At 36.5% G+C, this 17,265-nt stretch overlaps 1 protein-coding gene across 1 annotated transcript in view; it reads left to right on the forward strand.

Moving 5' to 3' along the window:
- LOC149780112 (uncharacterized) overlaps positions 1-16,572 on the forward strand; it is a 140,425-nt gene extending 123,853 nt beyond the window's left edge. Inside the window, exons 6-7 of the mRNA XM_089936885.1 lie at positions 5,470-5,915; positions 7,819-16,572. Coding sequence (XP_089793011.1) covers positions 5,470-5,915; positions 7,819-8,509 — 1,137 coding nt within the window. The 3' untranslated portion in view covers positions 8,510-16,572. The remainder of the gene's footprint in view (positions 1-5,469; positions 5,916-7,818) is intronic.
- The last annotated feature ends 693 nt before the right edge of the window (positions 16,573-17,265 follow it).

The following is a 17,265-nucleotide window of genomic DNA, read 5'->3' on the forward strand; positions in this document are numbered from 1 at the left end:
AGTAAAATGTGGTTTAAGTTCCAAAAATGTAGCGTGGAGAACTTCTGTTAGTAAGAGCAGGGATAACAGATATGCAATGAGCATGATTTGAACAAAATTGAGAGGGCTTGATGCAGGAATGCTTCCTATGAAAATTTGGAGAATTTTTGAAAGAAACAAGAAAATAAGAAAATGTGATGGACAGAAAACATAAATGCATGATGACCCTTGAACATGACATAATCTGACTGACTTAAACTTGGGAGATATGAGCTGAACCCCAAAGCTAAACAGAATTGAATTTAATTCTTAAAAAAATGAAAAAAGTAATGGATATCTGAAATATTTTTGTACAATTTTGGAATCATGTGGATATAAGAAATTGTTTTGTAGGTTTTCAACTTTCGGTATCTTAGCTATACTTTATTGTGAAGTGACATCATTTATCTCAGAGTGAATGCTTTTAAACCAGAAACCTTTTCTGTAAAATTTGTAAAAATTATCTGAAGCATTTTTGGGGAATTACTGAAATATTTTTCTTCTTCTGTTTTTAGTGACTTCAATATTAGGCCTCATAAAATGTGCTTCTCCAGTCAATTTATTACCGAACCTAGCCCCTCCCCCCCCCCCCGTTAAAAATGATTTGAGCATCTAATTGAGCCAGTTCTACCAGTGCTTTGAAGTGCTTAATACATTATATATACTATTCATTATAAAATGTGATGTTTAAAACAGGAAACCAAAATAACCACAAATCTGCCTATTCTAATTGTAAAACCAATGCAATAGGAAATGCACATAATGGGGGGGGGGATATTGGATCCCATATCTTCAGTATTAACACAAATTTGAAAGACCTCGGTGACATTATCCATCCTGTCAGATCCATTTTAGTAAATTAGTCTTTTAAAAAATGTAGTTTAAATATTCATCTATAATTACTAAAGGCAGCCATATTAACCAATGGATCACACCATTTGAAGAAATGTAAATGCCTTCACAACAGTATTTGCTTTAGTTTAGTTTTTGAAGGAGATGCTTGTAGATATTTTTAATTTTATATACACCTGCCATTAGGGAAAGCCTATTATGTTATGATGTTGTCCATCCATCTGTCTGTCTGTATGTTACCAGTTTGGTTTCTGCACAACTTTAGTTGTCCACCACCTTGATGGATTTTTTGCATTTGGGGTAAGATCGAACCCTACAAATTTAACACTTAAAAGATCAAGGTGATTGGCTCAAAGAAGGAAAATGGTTTCTGCATAACAACTCGAGTTCTCCACCATTTGCATTTAATAGACTGAAAGAAGGAAAATGATTTCTAAATAATAATTAGAGTTCTACAAAATCTATTTTCCAAAATCTGTTGATAGCTTGTATTGGGTTAAGGAAGAACCCTACCAATTTTAGGGTGAAAAGGTCTAAGGTCAACAGTCAAGTTCACTCTGGCTGAGAGAAGAAAAATGACTCTGCACAATAATTCCATCAATTACAGAAACAAAACTTTGTGGAAAACTTGTACCAGGCAGAAGGAAAAATGCAATTTATTTTGGAGTACAGAGGTCACAGTGATTGAAAGAAGATGAATGTTTTTTTTTCTTCACAATACATGTAGTTGGCTTGCACTTGGGCGAAGAAGAGGGCCATTGATTTTGGGGTCAGAGGTCATAGTCACTGACTAAAGCAGCAGTCTACAGACAGTAACATTAGTTTTACATCACAGACCCAGCCCAAACATCTTCTCTGGTTTGCACTTAGGTTAATTCAGTTTCTCTTTATAACCTGAAAGCCATCTGAGAGTGAAGGATTGTATATTTATACATCATCTGCACAAATTACGTTGTCAAGCACATTGGGGATCTTCAAGAAAAGGTTATGGGTCCATATTTTAAACTTTTCACTTTCCTTTCTCCTCTAACTTTCAAGCCATTTGAGATTGATGTACATAATTATTATAATGTGTATTGTGTACCATATTGGGCGGATGTTCTTCAGGGTCGGGGTTAGGGGTGGGTATTTTAAGGCTGATGTTACTGAAGCTCACATACATGCACAGCTGTATGATCAGATAACATAACCGCTGCTTTGTCTCCAAAAAGTATGGGAAAATTATGGTATTCACTGGTAAATCTACGGTTTTGGAGTAAGTGCATTAAGAATGAATCTGAACTCAAATCTATTAACTTAGCATTGGAATGAAATTGAAGAAGACTGAAGATATTCAAATCCAGTTTCTTTAGTCTAGGTTTTAAGACATGTTGATGAAGTTTGAGCCAAGTTTCTTATTAAATACCAGGCTTTCTAAATGGAGGCAGACACTGTAACAACATCAATTATTAAGACATCCTTCACTTGTCTCCCTATTTATATAAAGTACTCTTTTTCAGTTATGGGTTCAGTTGTTCAATCAATTTCTGTAATGAAATAATTGGCGCAATCTATTATGTATAATGATAATTTGGTAGGTGAGGTATTTTACTGCCAGCTGCCTTATTGAAGTCAGCTGCAATTTGGAATAAGGACCTGATGTGCTCAGTATCTCTCAGCCAGTCTAACTGTGCAACCAGTCTGTTTAAACTTCTTGTGTAAGCAGTCAAATAACCTTGGTTTGTGTGGTGTCCTCGCCATACAGAAACATTACCTCAGGGAGACACTATCTATCTTTGATATTTTGTCAAGCATAAATTATAAATATGCAGATGTCTTTGATCTTATTGCTTTTACTTGTGGGAAGAAATTCTGAATTGAACAGACTTATTTATAACCTAATTTAATACCTAGTAAATCATTTGTGTCACAACCCCGCTGCTGTATTATAAATAATGCTGATCCACTACAGTATTATAAATAATACTGCAGAAGATGTACATTAAAATTTAATGACTCATGAGCCCCCCAGTCGGCAGTTCAGACTCTCTAAATACATATAACAACTCAAGGTTGGATAAATAACAATTTTATCAAATATACAAATGCAAGAATTTCATGGACATAAATCTTAGCTCAGTATATCATAATACAATAATGGTCGGGTTGACCAAATGCCCTTTACTCTTTACTTCGTCATATAGAAATTACTGTCCTATTGTGAGAGAGTCTTTGTTCAGTGAGTTTTCCCAAGTACTCATCTAATTTCTCTTCTTTCCTCCTTCCTTCCTCTTCCTCCTTTATTTACACTGTGCCTCTTGTGTACACACTGAAGTCTCCATGGCTTCCTTCTTATTTTCTCGGTGTCGTCACTTCATATGCCCTGGAATATCTCAGCACCGACTCTCACTGTACCCTGGGAGCTTCCTTTGAGAAGCTTGTTTACCCAGTTCAATTCCCTTCTTTTTACGAGTTCAGTCTCGGAGTGGCTTTTAGCTAAAAATTCCCTCTTCAACATTAGCTCCCTGCTTTACTAGACAATATGTCTCTCTCCCCCGAGAATTAGCAGTTCACTGACTTGTCTGTGCACATTTACGACTAAGAATGAAGCATTTTCCCACCTAAAGTATTAGCCCCTGTCAGCGGAAGATCTAGCTTCTCTCATCCCTAATTAGTCGACACAACTACGGTTTGATGTTCTTTCCGCCTGGGTCCGTGTCTCTTCACACCATCTTGGTGCGCTACGGAGTATCCGGCCTGAATATGCCCTTCAGCAGAAGCCCCACTTGCACAAGGATTAAATACCTTTGAAGCCAATTTAGAGATCCAAAATTATGTAACTCGTAATAAGACGTCTGGCCAACATGCTCTGATTCAGCAAAATTCTGCCTTTATTTCATTACAGTTTGTACAATCATACACCTGGGTAATTATTTTATACATGTACATATTTCTGAAACATGAATTTGAAATCAGATTAGACATCTGTTTTGATGAAGAGGCATTATATATAGATCTTATAGGAATGAGTGCCTTGGATAGTAAACTTTATTGATCACTAAAATTCATAAATCTCCGTTTTAAAAAACAAGGTCAAGTTTGCAATAGGTGGCATGATGAATCACTTCTCTAATGTTACTCATACAGGGAAGTTTACTCTCATATTTTGTCATTATAGCATCTTTGATCATGCTGCTGCTTTAAATAGCCCAAGTGTGAAATTTGTTTTACTGTGGGTCTGATTACTGATATGATACAATAATGCCATTGTACCTCATCTGTTCCTTTTTATTGTCACGAAGAGCCACATGCTTGTAATGTTATTTGCCATGCTGTCAAAGTCTGTGAAGTTTCATCCCACTACCCCCCTCCCCCAAGACTACAGTTTCCTCCACTTTATGGTTCACCTAACACCACTTTGTACATTATATATATCATAAACAGATCAGTGTGGACCCTGATGTACCAGTTTGATATTTGTGAAAGTGGAATATAGTACGACCCATTTTGAATTGTTCTTTTATGGCTTGTCCATGTTCTACATATACTTGATTATAGATCAGGTCCAGCTGCAAAAGGGGCCCCGAGTGGCCGAGTGGTCTAAAGCGCTCTCTGTTACGGTTCACTGCCATCTCACCTCTGTCTGCGTGTGTTTGAGTCTCGGGATTCGGCTAATGTGGGTATGTGAGAAAGCTTGCCAGTAGCTTCACGTGGGTAGTGGTTCTTTCCGGGGTTTTCCCCAAGTTCTTCCTCCACCATTAATACTGGCCGCCATGTGTAGCCTATCGTGTGCTGAAAAAATGGCGTTAAACCCTACAACAACAACAACAACAACCAACTGCAAACAATGTAGACCCTGCGCCGGGTCTTTATTTGTTCTACTGAGTACTCCTAACAAACCGCATAGACCCAAATCTGCTGGTGCATTTTGCAGTGGCAGATCTTGGCCTGTGCAGTATATAGAGCAATGGAAGCAAGTTTATAGGGTAAATATTGTTTACACATTATCTGAAACCAAATTTTGAAGATCTGGGGTAAGTTCAGTTTTTGGCATTTTCGGACAAAACTGAACATAGTTGCGCCATTGTTTGATTAAAAGCTTTACCCTTCTGTTGCATATTACCACTCTGGTGGCCTAGTGGTTAGAGCATCCGCCTTGGATGCGGGAGGTCGTGGGTTCCATCCCTGGCCGAGTCAAACCAAAGACTTACAAAAATGGTACTAACAGCTGCCTCACTGGGCATTCAACATTAACAGGTTAGTGTTAGGACTGGTCAGCCTGGTGTCAGGATAATGTGACTGGGTGGGACATCATGCTGCATGTCTGTGGCATGATGCCCCAGTGCTAGGCCTCACTATAAACTGCCACATTGCAGACATCGTAGCGATATGACTGAAAACTTGTTAAAGCTACATTAAAAATCCAAATCAAATCACATCTATTGCATATTGGCAAAATTATCTGTGTCATGTAGAGACATTTCTCTCATCTCACATTGTACTGTTTTAATATTGCATCAGTCTATTATCATTGTTGATCTCGCTATGGCTACCACTGTTTTCATTTAATCAGAACTGAGAAATTTGATACGTAATTTGATTTTTTAATTTTGTTTTTAGGATTTGAGCAGCTTGCTGAAGGCATTGTATGATGCTGTAGGGTCTTCAATCAAGATTCCCAGCAATGGCACTAGAACTCTAAAGCTACGACTCACAGTCGGCCCTGATGGGTCATACTCTAATGAAGCAAGAGCTGTTTGCAATAAAGAAAATTTTCCAAAGGAGAGTAAAAAGGACACACAAACTAAAGACTCGCCAAGGAAAAAGGATAAAATTCGATTTAAGGATAGTCCTAACAAGTTAAAAAGTTCATCAAAAGTGAAAGAATTTTCAAAGTTGAATAACCTAACACGGACGAATGTTAAGTGTACAAATGAGACACAGGTGGGACAAAATGGGGTGAAGCCCAAGATCCCACTATGCCCCCAGATCAGCACTCAGGAGCATCAACAGCTGGCAGATCTGGTCCAGGCCAACATGGAACGTAACCAAATCAGACAGTTGAGGTATGGAGAAGAATGCTAATTTTATTATCATGTCTATAGTTGGGGAAACTTTGTGATGGTTTCATTAATTAAGAAAATGTATCAGCTAAAAATAGCACATCATAAATACTTTTGTACAAAGGAAACAACAGAACTGTATTTGCTGGAGGCAGAGATTTTGACTGACCTAAAACGTAGTTTCTTCTCCTGCATTATAGAACAGCAATACTGAGATATAAATGGACTAAATTACAGTCTTCTTTACTTTATCTAACTTTTGTTTTATACTACAAAATATTGTGAAACTTCTTTCCTTAATGAAACTAGAAGATTGTCTGACAGTCTCATGTTCTAACTCTTATGTCTTTATTTAGCTTGAATATATATGGTTTGTTCAGCCATATATCTGTTGTCTCAAATAATGTCCGCCAAATTAGGTTGTACTGCTACAAATTTTAAACACGAAAATCATAATTCATTATATATCCAGGTCAAGAGGTTTTGCAGTTACACAGTCATTTGTTGTGTATAATTAGCAGTCTCAAAAAGAAATGCATATATACATGAATCTACAGTAGATGGTCTTCGGACAGTATGTGTTTATAATACACTCCAGTGAAGTTAAATATGTCCTTTTCCCCATCAGTTAGAGTAAAGTCTATTCATGCCACTATGTCATGCATATTATTTGCTGTAAATGGTGTGCAGAATGGATTATTGAATTTACAAACAGCATACACCCAGATCTGATATCATATTGTGTTTTGTTATTGTTGTTTTCGGATTAACTCATTAAACCCTGGTGCCACGTTTACATTGCAGGAGGTAGTAGCCTGCTGTTGAGCTCTATAGCATCAAGGTCATGTATGATACACTAAAGTGGACAGTATTATAGAAAGATAGACAGATGTAGCTCTACAATAGTACTGGACGTTTTAGCTGCACTACAAAATACAGAGGGAAAAACCTAATTTTTGGACCCGTTTTTGTTTCACCCAAAATTTGCTATGGTCGGAATCCAATTTTGTATCTGGATTTTAGACTTTTTAGCCTTAGATCTAAGGCAGACCGGTCTGAACTGCACTCAGACAGGTGAACCTTTGCAAAAAGTAGGATAAGATGGGCATTTGGAATAAAGAGGGGTCTCAGTATGAAAATGAAGGGTCCATTAAGCAAAAAAAAATAAATTCCAACTTTTACCCTTCTGCTCATGCATGAGCAAAATAACCAATGGAAAACAATGTTTCTAACACAATTAGGCATTAGGGTAAAGGAAAATCTCTTGGAAGTCGATGTATTAGGATGTATTCAGAAATAGCCCCAAAAATCCATTTCCTACTTGCATTTCAGGCAAAAATGACAAAAACCTCCAGAGGTTAATGAGTTAATGCCATTTTTGTGCGCCTGATACTTCTGGAGGAAAAAAATGAGGAGTACCCTGATAAGAGCTACCAACCCACACAAAGCTACTGGCAAGCTTTCTCACATACTGACATTGGCCAAGTATGAGACACAAACCCACACTGACAAAGGTGAGATGTGTGACTGATCTGTCCACATGAGTTCAAGTCTCAGCCTGACTAAAGTGAGCATGTGGGAAAGCTTGCCAGTAGTGCTTTCTTCCAGGGGTTCTTCCACTGCCAAATACACTGGCTGTAAGCCATGTAAGGCTTATTATGTTCTGATACATTGCTTTAAACTGCAAAAAAAACCATAGCAAACCAAAAACAAGAATAGACCATGAATATAAAAGGCTCTTGTGAATTCTTATTATCAGTACCTTTTTTGTTATTTGCCCAATCGAAATAAAATATAAAAAGTGTACTTTTTTTGAAAGCTTGGATGAAACTAACTATATTGATGATGACAAATAGTGATATTCATTATTAACAAAACCCGTGCTACTGAATTTTCTCTGTTGCAGACGACATCAGAGTGATTGCAAGAATAATCCCCAAGAACATTCACACCAGAAGAGACATCATCGCAGTCACCACAACAACCTTGGCAACAACACGTCAAACAATGGCAATGATGATCAGCCGAAAGAAAGCCAGGATAGGCGAAATTACTACTTGGATTTAGCCGGAATTGAAAACAATACCTCTAAGTTTCAACCCACACCTACAGCATCAGCATTACCTACAGAACAAAATAATGGCAGCCCTAGTCGAAGGTCAAGGTCACAGGAAACAAAGTGTGATAATGTGAAAAGGGAGGTTGAACAGAACAACAGAAAAGTGGACAATAGTACAAGTAACAGACCAGACCATTTAAGGTCAAGGTCATTTGATCCACAGGAGAATGGACAGTCTCCCAAAGGAAATCCAGTGTTAAATTCTTCCTCATCACCTACCAAACCACAGCGTGAACGAGGATTTAGGCCATTCAGCTTGCCAGCTCATTTACCAGAAATGGTATCTCCTCATCATCATCGTCGCCATCGGCACAGAGATAAAGATCACGATCTTGCCATGCAACAAGTAGCAGAGTGGATAGAGCGAGAGCATTCTTGGGATGTGGAAGGTGATCGTATTGTGATTCAGCGTCATCAGCATCATCATGTACATGAACACCATCACCATCATCACTATCATCATTACTATGAGGCCTGATGGGGTGATAACAATTCTGTATTGATAGTTTCGTTACATGGTTATGTTAGCTCATTTCATATCAGTTTGTACTCTGGATGACTGATCAATTCTCACATGTTTTGCATACCATTTAAGTGAGTTGCTAAGACAGTTACAAATACATTGTGACAGCCTATATATGTGCATTGTGTTGCCCAACATGGAAGTTGCACTTGAATGTTCTCAGCATTTCATAAGCAACTACTGTGAAACTATCGTTGGACCATTATTATGAGTTTTGACCAATCAAATCTGCCCTTACATGCAGCAGTTTCTTCATGTAACTCTTTTTTTGATTGCTGTGGATTCCACCAACTTTAACATGTGATGGGTGATACTTGTATCTTTAAGCTGTTACTTAATAATTTGGTTGATAATATTTATGTAAAAATCCATCTTGGGGAAGACTGGTATGAAATTAGCATTATATTTTTGTTCAGTGTACATTTGTTTCTGTTCAGTAAATATTTGTTAAATCATTGCTACATTATGTGTAAAATACCCAAACCAAAGATCTGACTTAACTTATTTGTTGTGAAGTTTGCAACAATTTATGTGATATCCATTTCTCAACTATCAAGTCCTTTGCACTTGAAAAGAAGTGTTCAAAATAAGGATGTAATCTTTTTTTGCAAAAATAATAGGAATGTCGAGAGACAATGGTGCAAAAACTTGTTGATCTAAAAAAATTATTTTACTGTACATACTTGCTTATACCATATATACTTGCTTATAGGTCAAGTAAGACTGCAAACAACAAAGATCCTGATCTGTCATAGCATAATGTGGTTGCCAGTCAGGGCGTGTGTTGCTTGTTGTTCCGATTACTACTAACAAACTGCACAGACCTTGCTCTGCCTGCACATATGCAATGTTAGATCTGGGTTTGTGCAGTTTGCAGTTGGACTCATCAGCAAGTATATATGGTAAGTAGAATCCAAACTGCACATACCCAGTTCTGCATAATGTGCCAGCAGATCTGGGTTTGTGAAGTTTGTTACAAGTAATCAGTTGTGCAATCAACATAGATCCTGATCTGCAGGCTCATAATGCAAAGACAGATCTGGAACAAAGTTATTTGCTGTTGGATCCAACTTGTAAGCGAGTACAAATGTTTTCTATTTGCAACCCATTCCTGATTTGTCCATATCTGGATCTGGATCAGGGTATTTCTGGAATAGACTATTCAAGATGGCAAAAGGTTTGAGCAATCCATGACAGATTAGAATGTCACAATCATTGGTCAGATGCAGTAATTTGAATTAGAATTGGACCATTGGTATGACTAGTTTCTGTAGATGATGTGTGATATTTTAAGTGTCAGTTTTGTTGCCAACATCTACATAATAGTTCATCACTTCACATCTAATTGCAGATGAAGATGAAAACTTCCTTTTCTTTCATTATGAAGTGCATGACTATACAAGATTGTGTAGGTCATTTAAACACAGTATCAAGAACCGATATGGGAATAGCTTAACCTAACTGAATTTGTATCTGTAAATAAGAAATAGTATGGCCATGCATGCAAATTTTGTGTTGACTACAGAGTAAAAATTTTGGTGCAGATCAGGTTACATTGTTTGGCATTATATAAATAAACCATCATCTTTAGCACATTTGTTTGGTGTACAGATCGTTTTTACATTGAATCTTACCATTATACACTCTTGTTCGATTTCCTATCTTCTACAGGGCCAGTTAAGTTCAGTGTTTCTTAGGGCTATTATGCTTACTTCTCTAACACTGTGCATGTCTGGGTACAAGTATTTGTGGCATCACTCCCAAGACATAACTCGGTTGCAAGGTCTATCCTACAGAATGAAAGTTGGGGGGTGGGGGTGGCGGTGCTGCCATTTTGAAAGCAGAGGAACATTTTTTTTTATTGCAGAAAGTATTTAATGAAGAATTTAATGTAGAGCTTGCAAAAATGATGCATGATTTTAACGCATCGTTTATTTCTTTACTGCAATTTTTTCAGAAATTAACAAGACTCCCAGTTACATGTGCTTTTAATTAGACCCTGCATTGTTGTATTTTTTTTCTTCTGCCCTTGATATACACACACACACACACACACACACATATGGACTGTTCCATAAAAGGTTATACAATACAAATGAGCATACATATACATTGATAACATGTACATACATTACAGTGAGAAGCTCCAGTGAGGCAGCTCATCTGTATGGCCCAATATTGTGTAGTCAAATTTTATTGTCAGCTTTGTGAACATTTTATAAGATACTACCTCATATTTATTGTATTTTATCCTTGATGTACATTTATCAGGTTTGCATGCCTTTCCGAGTAGAAAACAAAACAAGCACCTTGTTAGGCAGAGCTTTGTCAGACAGGTGTTGCAACTTTCTTAAGGTACAGGTAGTTTTGGACAGTACAGTTAATAGTATCCTTCCATGTTTGCTGATGGGCATTTCATGTGAATAATTGTGTTTTTCACATGACCTTCGATCTGTGCTCAAGGATTTCAGCCCTTGGTTTTATTTTAAATGTTTTAGGTTACCTGTCATTTTATATATATATATATATATAGAAAGGAGAAGCAACCTTTGTTACTACTGCCCTGTCCACGAGTACCTGATTTATAAATCACATGATTTTGTCCCTATGCATGCATTTTTTGTTTATTCTTTATCTGTATATATTGCAAGCACCAGAAAGTCATTACTACATGTCATTCTTTTAACTTGCTACTGATCTACTCCTGTTAGTAGCACTGCAGATTTCATGGTTAAATTATATTATGTAAAGACAGAAAGAAGTCTTTAGGTCAGTGGCTGTAGTTCAGTTTGAATGCTTCCATGCAATGATCTGGTTTTTATTGTCATAATGAAAAGTTAGTTGAACCAATAAGAAAATATTTGCAAGTTTATAAAACAAAAGTTTGGGTTTAGTGTATTATTTCACTTAAAAATGTCAGTGTTTACTTAAATTGTGGGTAGGGGGCAGGTGGCCAAGTGGTCTAAAATTGTGGGTAGGGGGCAGGTGGCCAAGCGGTCTAAACTTGTGGTAGGGGGCAGGTGGCCAAGTGGATTAAAGTATTTGACTTTACTGATGACTACCTTCTCACCTCTGTCTGTATGGGTTTGAGTCTTGGGCTCAGTCAATGTGAATGTGTAAGAAAGCTTGCCGGTAGCTTCCCATGGGTCAGTGGTTCAAACGGGGGTTATTCCTCCATCAATTATACTAGCCACCATGTATAGCCCATTGTGTGCTGAAAAATGAAGTTACCACAACAACAACAACATCATTTTTTTTCATACAAAAGTCTGATCAATAGAGATATCTATGAATCAACTTTAAGTAATGTTTACAGACTGAAGGTTGGGGGGTGGTGGATGTAGGCTAAAACAGGTACAAGATTAATGCATATGACAACATATCCTTATAATATTATAAGTCTAACCATAGCACGATACAGTCAGTATTTTTATTACAGATTTAATTAAAAAAATGATTGAAATAATGTTGATATATTTATAAAATGATAATAATCATTTGCCTTCTTTCACAGAGTAGTTTTAAAAAGTTGTACCATCTTGAGATCAGCAGTGGTGTAGGCCCGTTGTTTTGTTTATTTTTTAAAATAATTAATTTTAATCCTGCCATCTTTATAATGAATCATATTTTAAATTTTCTGAAATAATTTACCTCATCCTGTTAATTACTAGCTTTATTTAATGGCAGATAAAAGTTGTCTTTTTTCTTATGCATGATTTGAACATAAAATCTTGTCTGAAGGGAAGAGTAATCTATTTCATAATTCTCTTCAGAAGAATTTGTTTTTATCTTTTTTGCTTCTAGCAATCGGTGAACATATATTTTCAGTAGTGGTACATCTTAGGGGAGGTCAGCTTTTATTTAAACTTTCCTGAAACTTCATATAGTCAAACTTCAAATTTCATACAAACTTCATACAGTCACATATACTTATTACTGAATATACTCACTTATGTTGAGTTCAACCGCAAACCACACAGACCCAGATCTGCCATCATATAATATGCAGGCAGATCTGGGTCTGTGCAATTTGTTAGGAGTAATCCGTGGAATAAACAACATAGATCTGCAAGTGCATTGTGCTACAGCAGATCAGAATATTTGTTGTTTACAGTTTGAGTTGACTCATAAAGCAGGTACATGTATTCATTATTTCAACTGTACATAACCTTTTCTTTACATGTAATGGTTTTCAACACAGATCACTTCTCAGCAGATCTAACTATATTCTCCATCCTTAAATGAAAGCAATATTAATATACGATGCTCAGAAATTATTTTTCAAAATATGACTTGTGATTTCAGAAGTTGCAAGCTGCAACTGGATGTTTCACTGCTGCCTTTTGTAGCCATTAACTTTGGGATATGTTCTTGTTCATTTGAATGGGCCAGTTTTGTTAGAGTTCATGAAGAGTTAAGATGCATGTGCTTTCAGACAGAATTAATAGATAAGCAAGCTGTTTAATTCAAGATCTTTCCCTGGCATAAATTGTTAGGTGTAATATGTCTTTAGTCAAATATACAGGGATTTCATTAGAGGATGTATTATGTAGTGATTTATTACAACAAGGAATTACTTTCTCCATTCAAAATGGAAGATGGTGCTAATATAGGTCCATCGTCTGCACTATAAATTTGTTTAGAAAAATGATAGTGGAAATAGTTAATAGTGAGGTTTCAACCTGAAACCTGTTTCTAAAATAAATAGCCAAATCCTTAATGGACTTTTCTTAATCTTTGAAGGCTTGAAAAGGTTTACAAACTTGTAAGGATTCCAGTTAACAACAGATTGTTTAATAATATAAACTTTGTACTTAGCGTTTATGACCATTAAATTGAATGCATTTGATTAAATTCAGAATATGAAAACTGTCCATGTTTGAGAGCATGTGTATTGGTCTATGATACATGTCTGGTTATTATATATACTTGCTTGCAAGTCGAGTCCAACTGCATAGGCCTAGATCTGCCATCACAGTTCATTGGCAGATCTGGGTCTGTGCAGTTTTTTAGGAGTAATTAGTAGAACAAACAACATGGACCCTGATTTGTCAGTGCACTATACAAAAGCAGGTTGTTGTTTGGATCCAACTTATAAGATAGTATAGAGTCTGACATCCTGGTTCAAATACCATACTTATTTATGGTTAAAATACCATACTTATTTGTGGTTAAAATACCATATTTATCTATGGCTAAAATGCCATATTTATCTATTGTAAAAATACCAGATTTATCTGTGTTTAAAATACCATATTTTCTGTGGTTAAAATACCATATTTATCTGTGGTTAAAATGCCATATTTATCTGTGTAATATATACATTAAACAAAAAACAGCTTAGATCCTTGTCTACCATCAGCCAGATTTTCACGTGACTCCATAAGATTGCTTTGATATCAGGGTCTGGTAAAATGGCTGTAGCCAGTAGAAGGTCCTTTGGTCAGAGCTAAAGTTAAAAGACATTTCATGCTGTCTCATCGTACTGTGATGATTCAAGTTGAAATTCTGTTCTGAGCATGAAAGGATATCAGTAAGCATCATATAATCAGACTGATGCTTGAGGAATATCTGAATGAGTTATTGAAATTACTTGTGTACCATCTATACTCACTTAAAAGTAGAGTCAAACTGCAAAAAAAGAACAAAGAGCCTGCTGATGAGGGTCTGTGTTGTTTGTTCTGCTGATTACTCCTAACAAACTGCACAGAACCAGATCTGCCTGCACATTATGAAATATTACATCACTTCCTGGCATCCACTAATCTGACTGCATTGGAAAAGCCTTAGTCTGGTATTACAAGGAACCCTCATTTGCTGGAGATCTCATTTATCCTCGTGGGAGGACAGGTTGAACTGGACTAGCAGATCGTTGCCAATCATGTTTACTTATAATAGTAGAATGAAGAAGCATCAACCTTGATCTAACGATGAAATGATTGGACAGATCTGGGTCACTATTATTTGCATTTGATTATGAACAAATAAATGAGGTACCATGTACACTTGCATATAATTGATTCCACGCAACATATATCCTGATCTTCTGTCCCATATTGTGTTGCAAATCAGGGTTGATGTTGCTTATTCTGCTAAATAATCCCAATGAATGGCATAGATCTAGACCTGCCATTGCATTAAGTGAATGTGAGTCTTTGCAGTTGGACTTAACTTACAAGTCAGTACAGACATTATGTTACAACAGTCAGTCTCTAAATATTAAAAAAGATCTGTTATATAATATGAATGATGTGTCATCATATATAGCACAATGCCTAGACAATTGAGTAGGGTCAAAAAGCCATGCACTGTATCTGTCAGTCAGTACAAGCCATCCAGGTTTAAGTGTACGAGTTACCTTGAAACGAAATAAGCAGATGAAATTTTGCAGCAGAGACCAATAGTGACACATTTGGCACGCAAATGTGCCACAATTTGCACAGCAGAGACCAATAGTGACAAGTTTGGCACACAGCTGCCACAGTTATAAGCATTAATATTTGTGCAGCAAAAACAATTATGACAACACCGGCAAATAACTGTGCTGTCAAATTAAGAACTTTTCCTTTGTTGGATTTGTTGGAGCAAAATCATAATTATCTCTTTAACCCATGGAGGTTTTTGTAGTTTTTACTTGAAATGTGAGTAGGAAACACACTTTGGGGCTATTTCTGAATACATCCCAATACATACATCGACTTGCAAGAGATTTCTGGGTAACCTAATGCTTAGTCATGTTAGAAACATCGTTTTTCATTTACTAGTTTGCTCACACGTGAGCCAAAGAGTAAAAGTTGGACTTTGGTTTCTTTTGGTTGTGCTTAATGGACCCATCATTTTCATATCGAGACCACTCTTTATTCCAAATGCCCATCTTATCCTACTTTTTGCAAAGGTTCACCTGTCTGTGTGCAGTTCAAACCTGTCTGCCTTTGATCTTAGGCCAAAAAGTCTAAAATCTGGACACAAAATCGGATTCCAACCACGGGTGAATTTTGGGTGAAAAAAATACAGGTCCAAAATATTAGGTTATTCCCTCTGTATTTTGCAGTGCAACTAGAACATCCAGATTATTTATTATCATTGTAGAGCTACATCTGTCTACCTTTCTATAATACCACCCACTTTAGTGTATCATACATGACCTTGACACTACAGAACTTGACAGTAGGCTACTACCTCCTGACACATAAACGCAGCGCCAGGAGTTAATGAGTTAACTAGATTTTGAAATAACAGGATGTTACTGTTGGAATCAAGTTATTATTTCACTTTTTGAATTAAAGTTGTTTGAGTTATTTTTGTTATTTCTGAAAAACTGAACAAGAAAAATTATTGTTCGTGTGAGAACAGTAATCTTTTATTCCTGTGATGGAGATTCAACCAAATACATAGAAAAGGCCAGTACTTTTTTTGTTTGCTTTCATTAGAGAGGATCTGAAAATTAACTTTGTACTTCCCAGTACTTGTATTCTTTTACTTTTGGTTTTGGAGGGAAATATTCACTGCCAGAGTAAATTTGAATAATAATAATAATAATTAATAATAATTGTCTCGTTTGTTTTGAAGATAAAACAGGTACTTATATGTTGGATGATTGATATTCAGATATCTTTTTCTTCTTTCGTTTGTGTTTTAAAGGCAGTTTGGGACTCCAGATAGGAATATGAAACACAGACCTCAGTGGATACCAGGGCAGGGTTTCTTGTCCTTTAGACTTTATGAGGAGATTGCATTTCTTTAAGTATTCTGTTACATGTGCGTTGAATTTTATTGTATTAATTACATTTTTGTATTTAGAATAACTTAATGTTGGAGTGAACAATATTGCCACAGGAGTGGTTATCTTTCTTTGCCTTGTACATTTCATTTTTAACTTTAAAAACCGATGAGGGATTTTCTTTGAAGATGTGCAATTTTATCCATTTCCCTCAATGAGTGGATGTTAGGGAATACACTATCAAACACATTTATGTATTTCTAGTTTACATATATGAATAAAACAGTTGTATTCAAAATGGTCTTGTTTCATAGATTTTATTTGTTTTTCTGTTAAAAGTTCAAAGTAACAATATGGGTATTACTATTCGTCTGGCAGCAGTGGACATGGACATCACTATATGTATTGTGGCAATGGACATGGGTATCACTGTTTGTATAGTGGCAATGGACATGGGTATCACTATTTGTATTGTGGCAGTGGACATGGGTATCACTATTTGTATGGTGGCAGTGGACATGGGTATCACTATTTGTATGGTGGCAATGGACATGGGTATCACTATTTGTATGGTGGCAGTGGACATGGGTATCACTATTTGTATAGTGGCAGTGGACATGGTATCACTATTTGCATTGCAGTATTGGACATGGGTATCACTATTTGTGTGACAGCAATGGACATGGGTATCACTGTTTGTGTAGTGGCAATGGACATGGGTATCACTGTATGGTGGCAATAGACATGGATATCACTATTTGTAAGGTAGCAAAATGCTGCAATGGACATGGGTATCACAATTTGTATGGTGGCACTTGACATGGGCATCAATATTTGTCTAGTGGCAATGGACATGAGTATCACTGTATGGTGGCAATGGACATGGGTATCACTTTTTGTATGGTGGCACTTGACATGGGTATCACAATTTGTATGGTGGCACTTGACATGGGCATCAATATTTGTCTAGTGGCATTGGACATGGGCATCA

The sequence above is a fragment of the Sinohyriopsis cumingii genome, chromosome 16 (genome assembly GCF_028554795.1).
Source record: "Sinohyriopsis cumingii isolate HCF-2022 chromosome 16, ASM2855479v2, whole genome shotgun sequence".
Lineage (NCBI taxonomy): Eukaryota > Metazoa > Mollusca > Bivalvia > Unionida > Unionidae > Sinohyriopsis > Sinohyriopsis cumingii.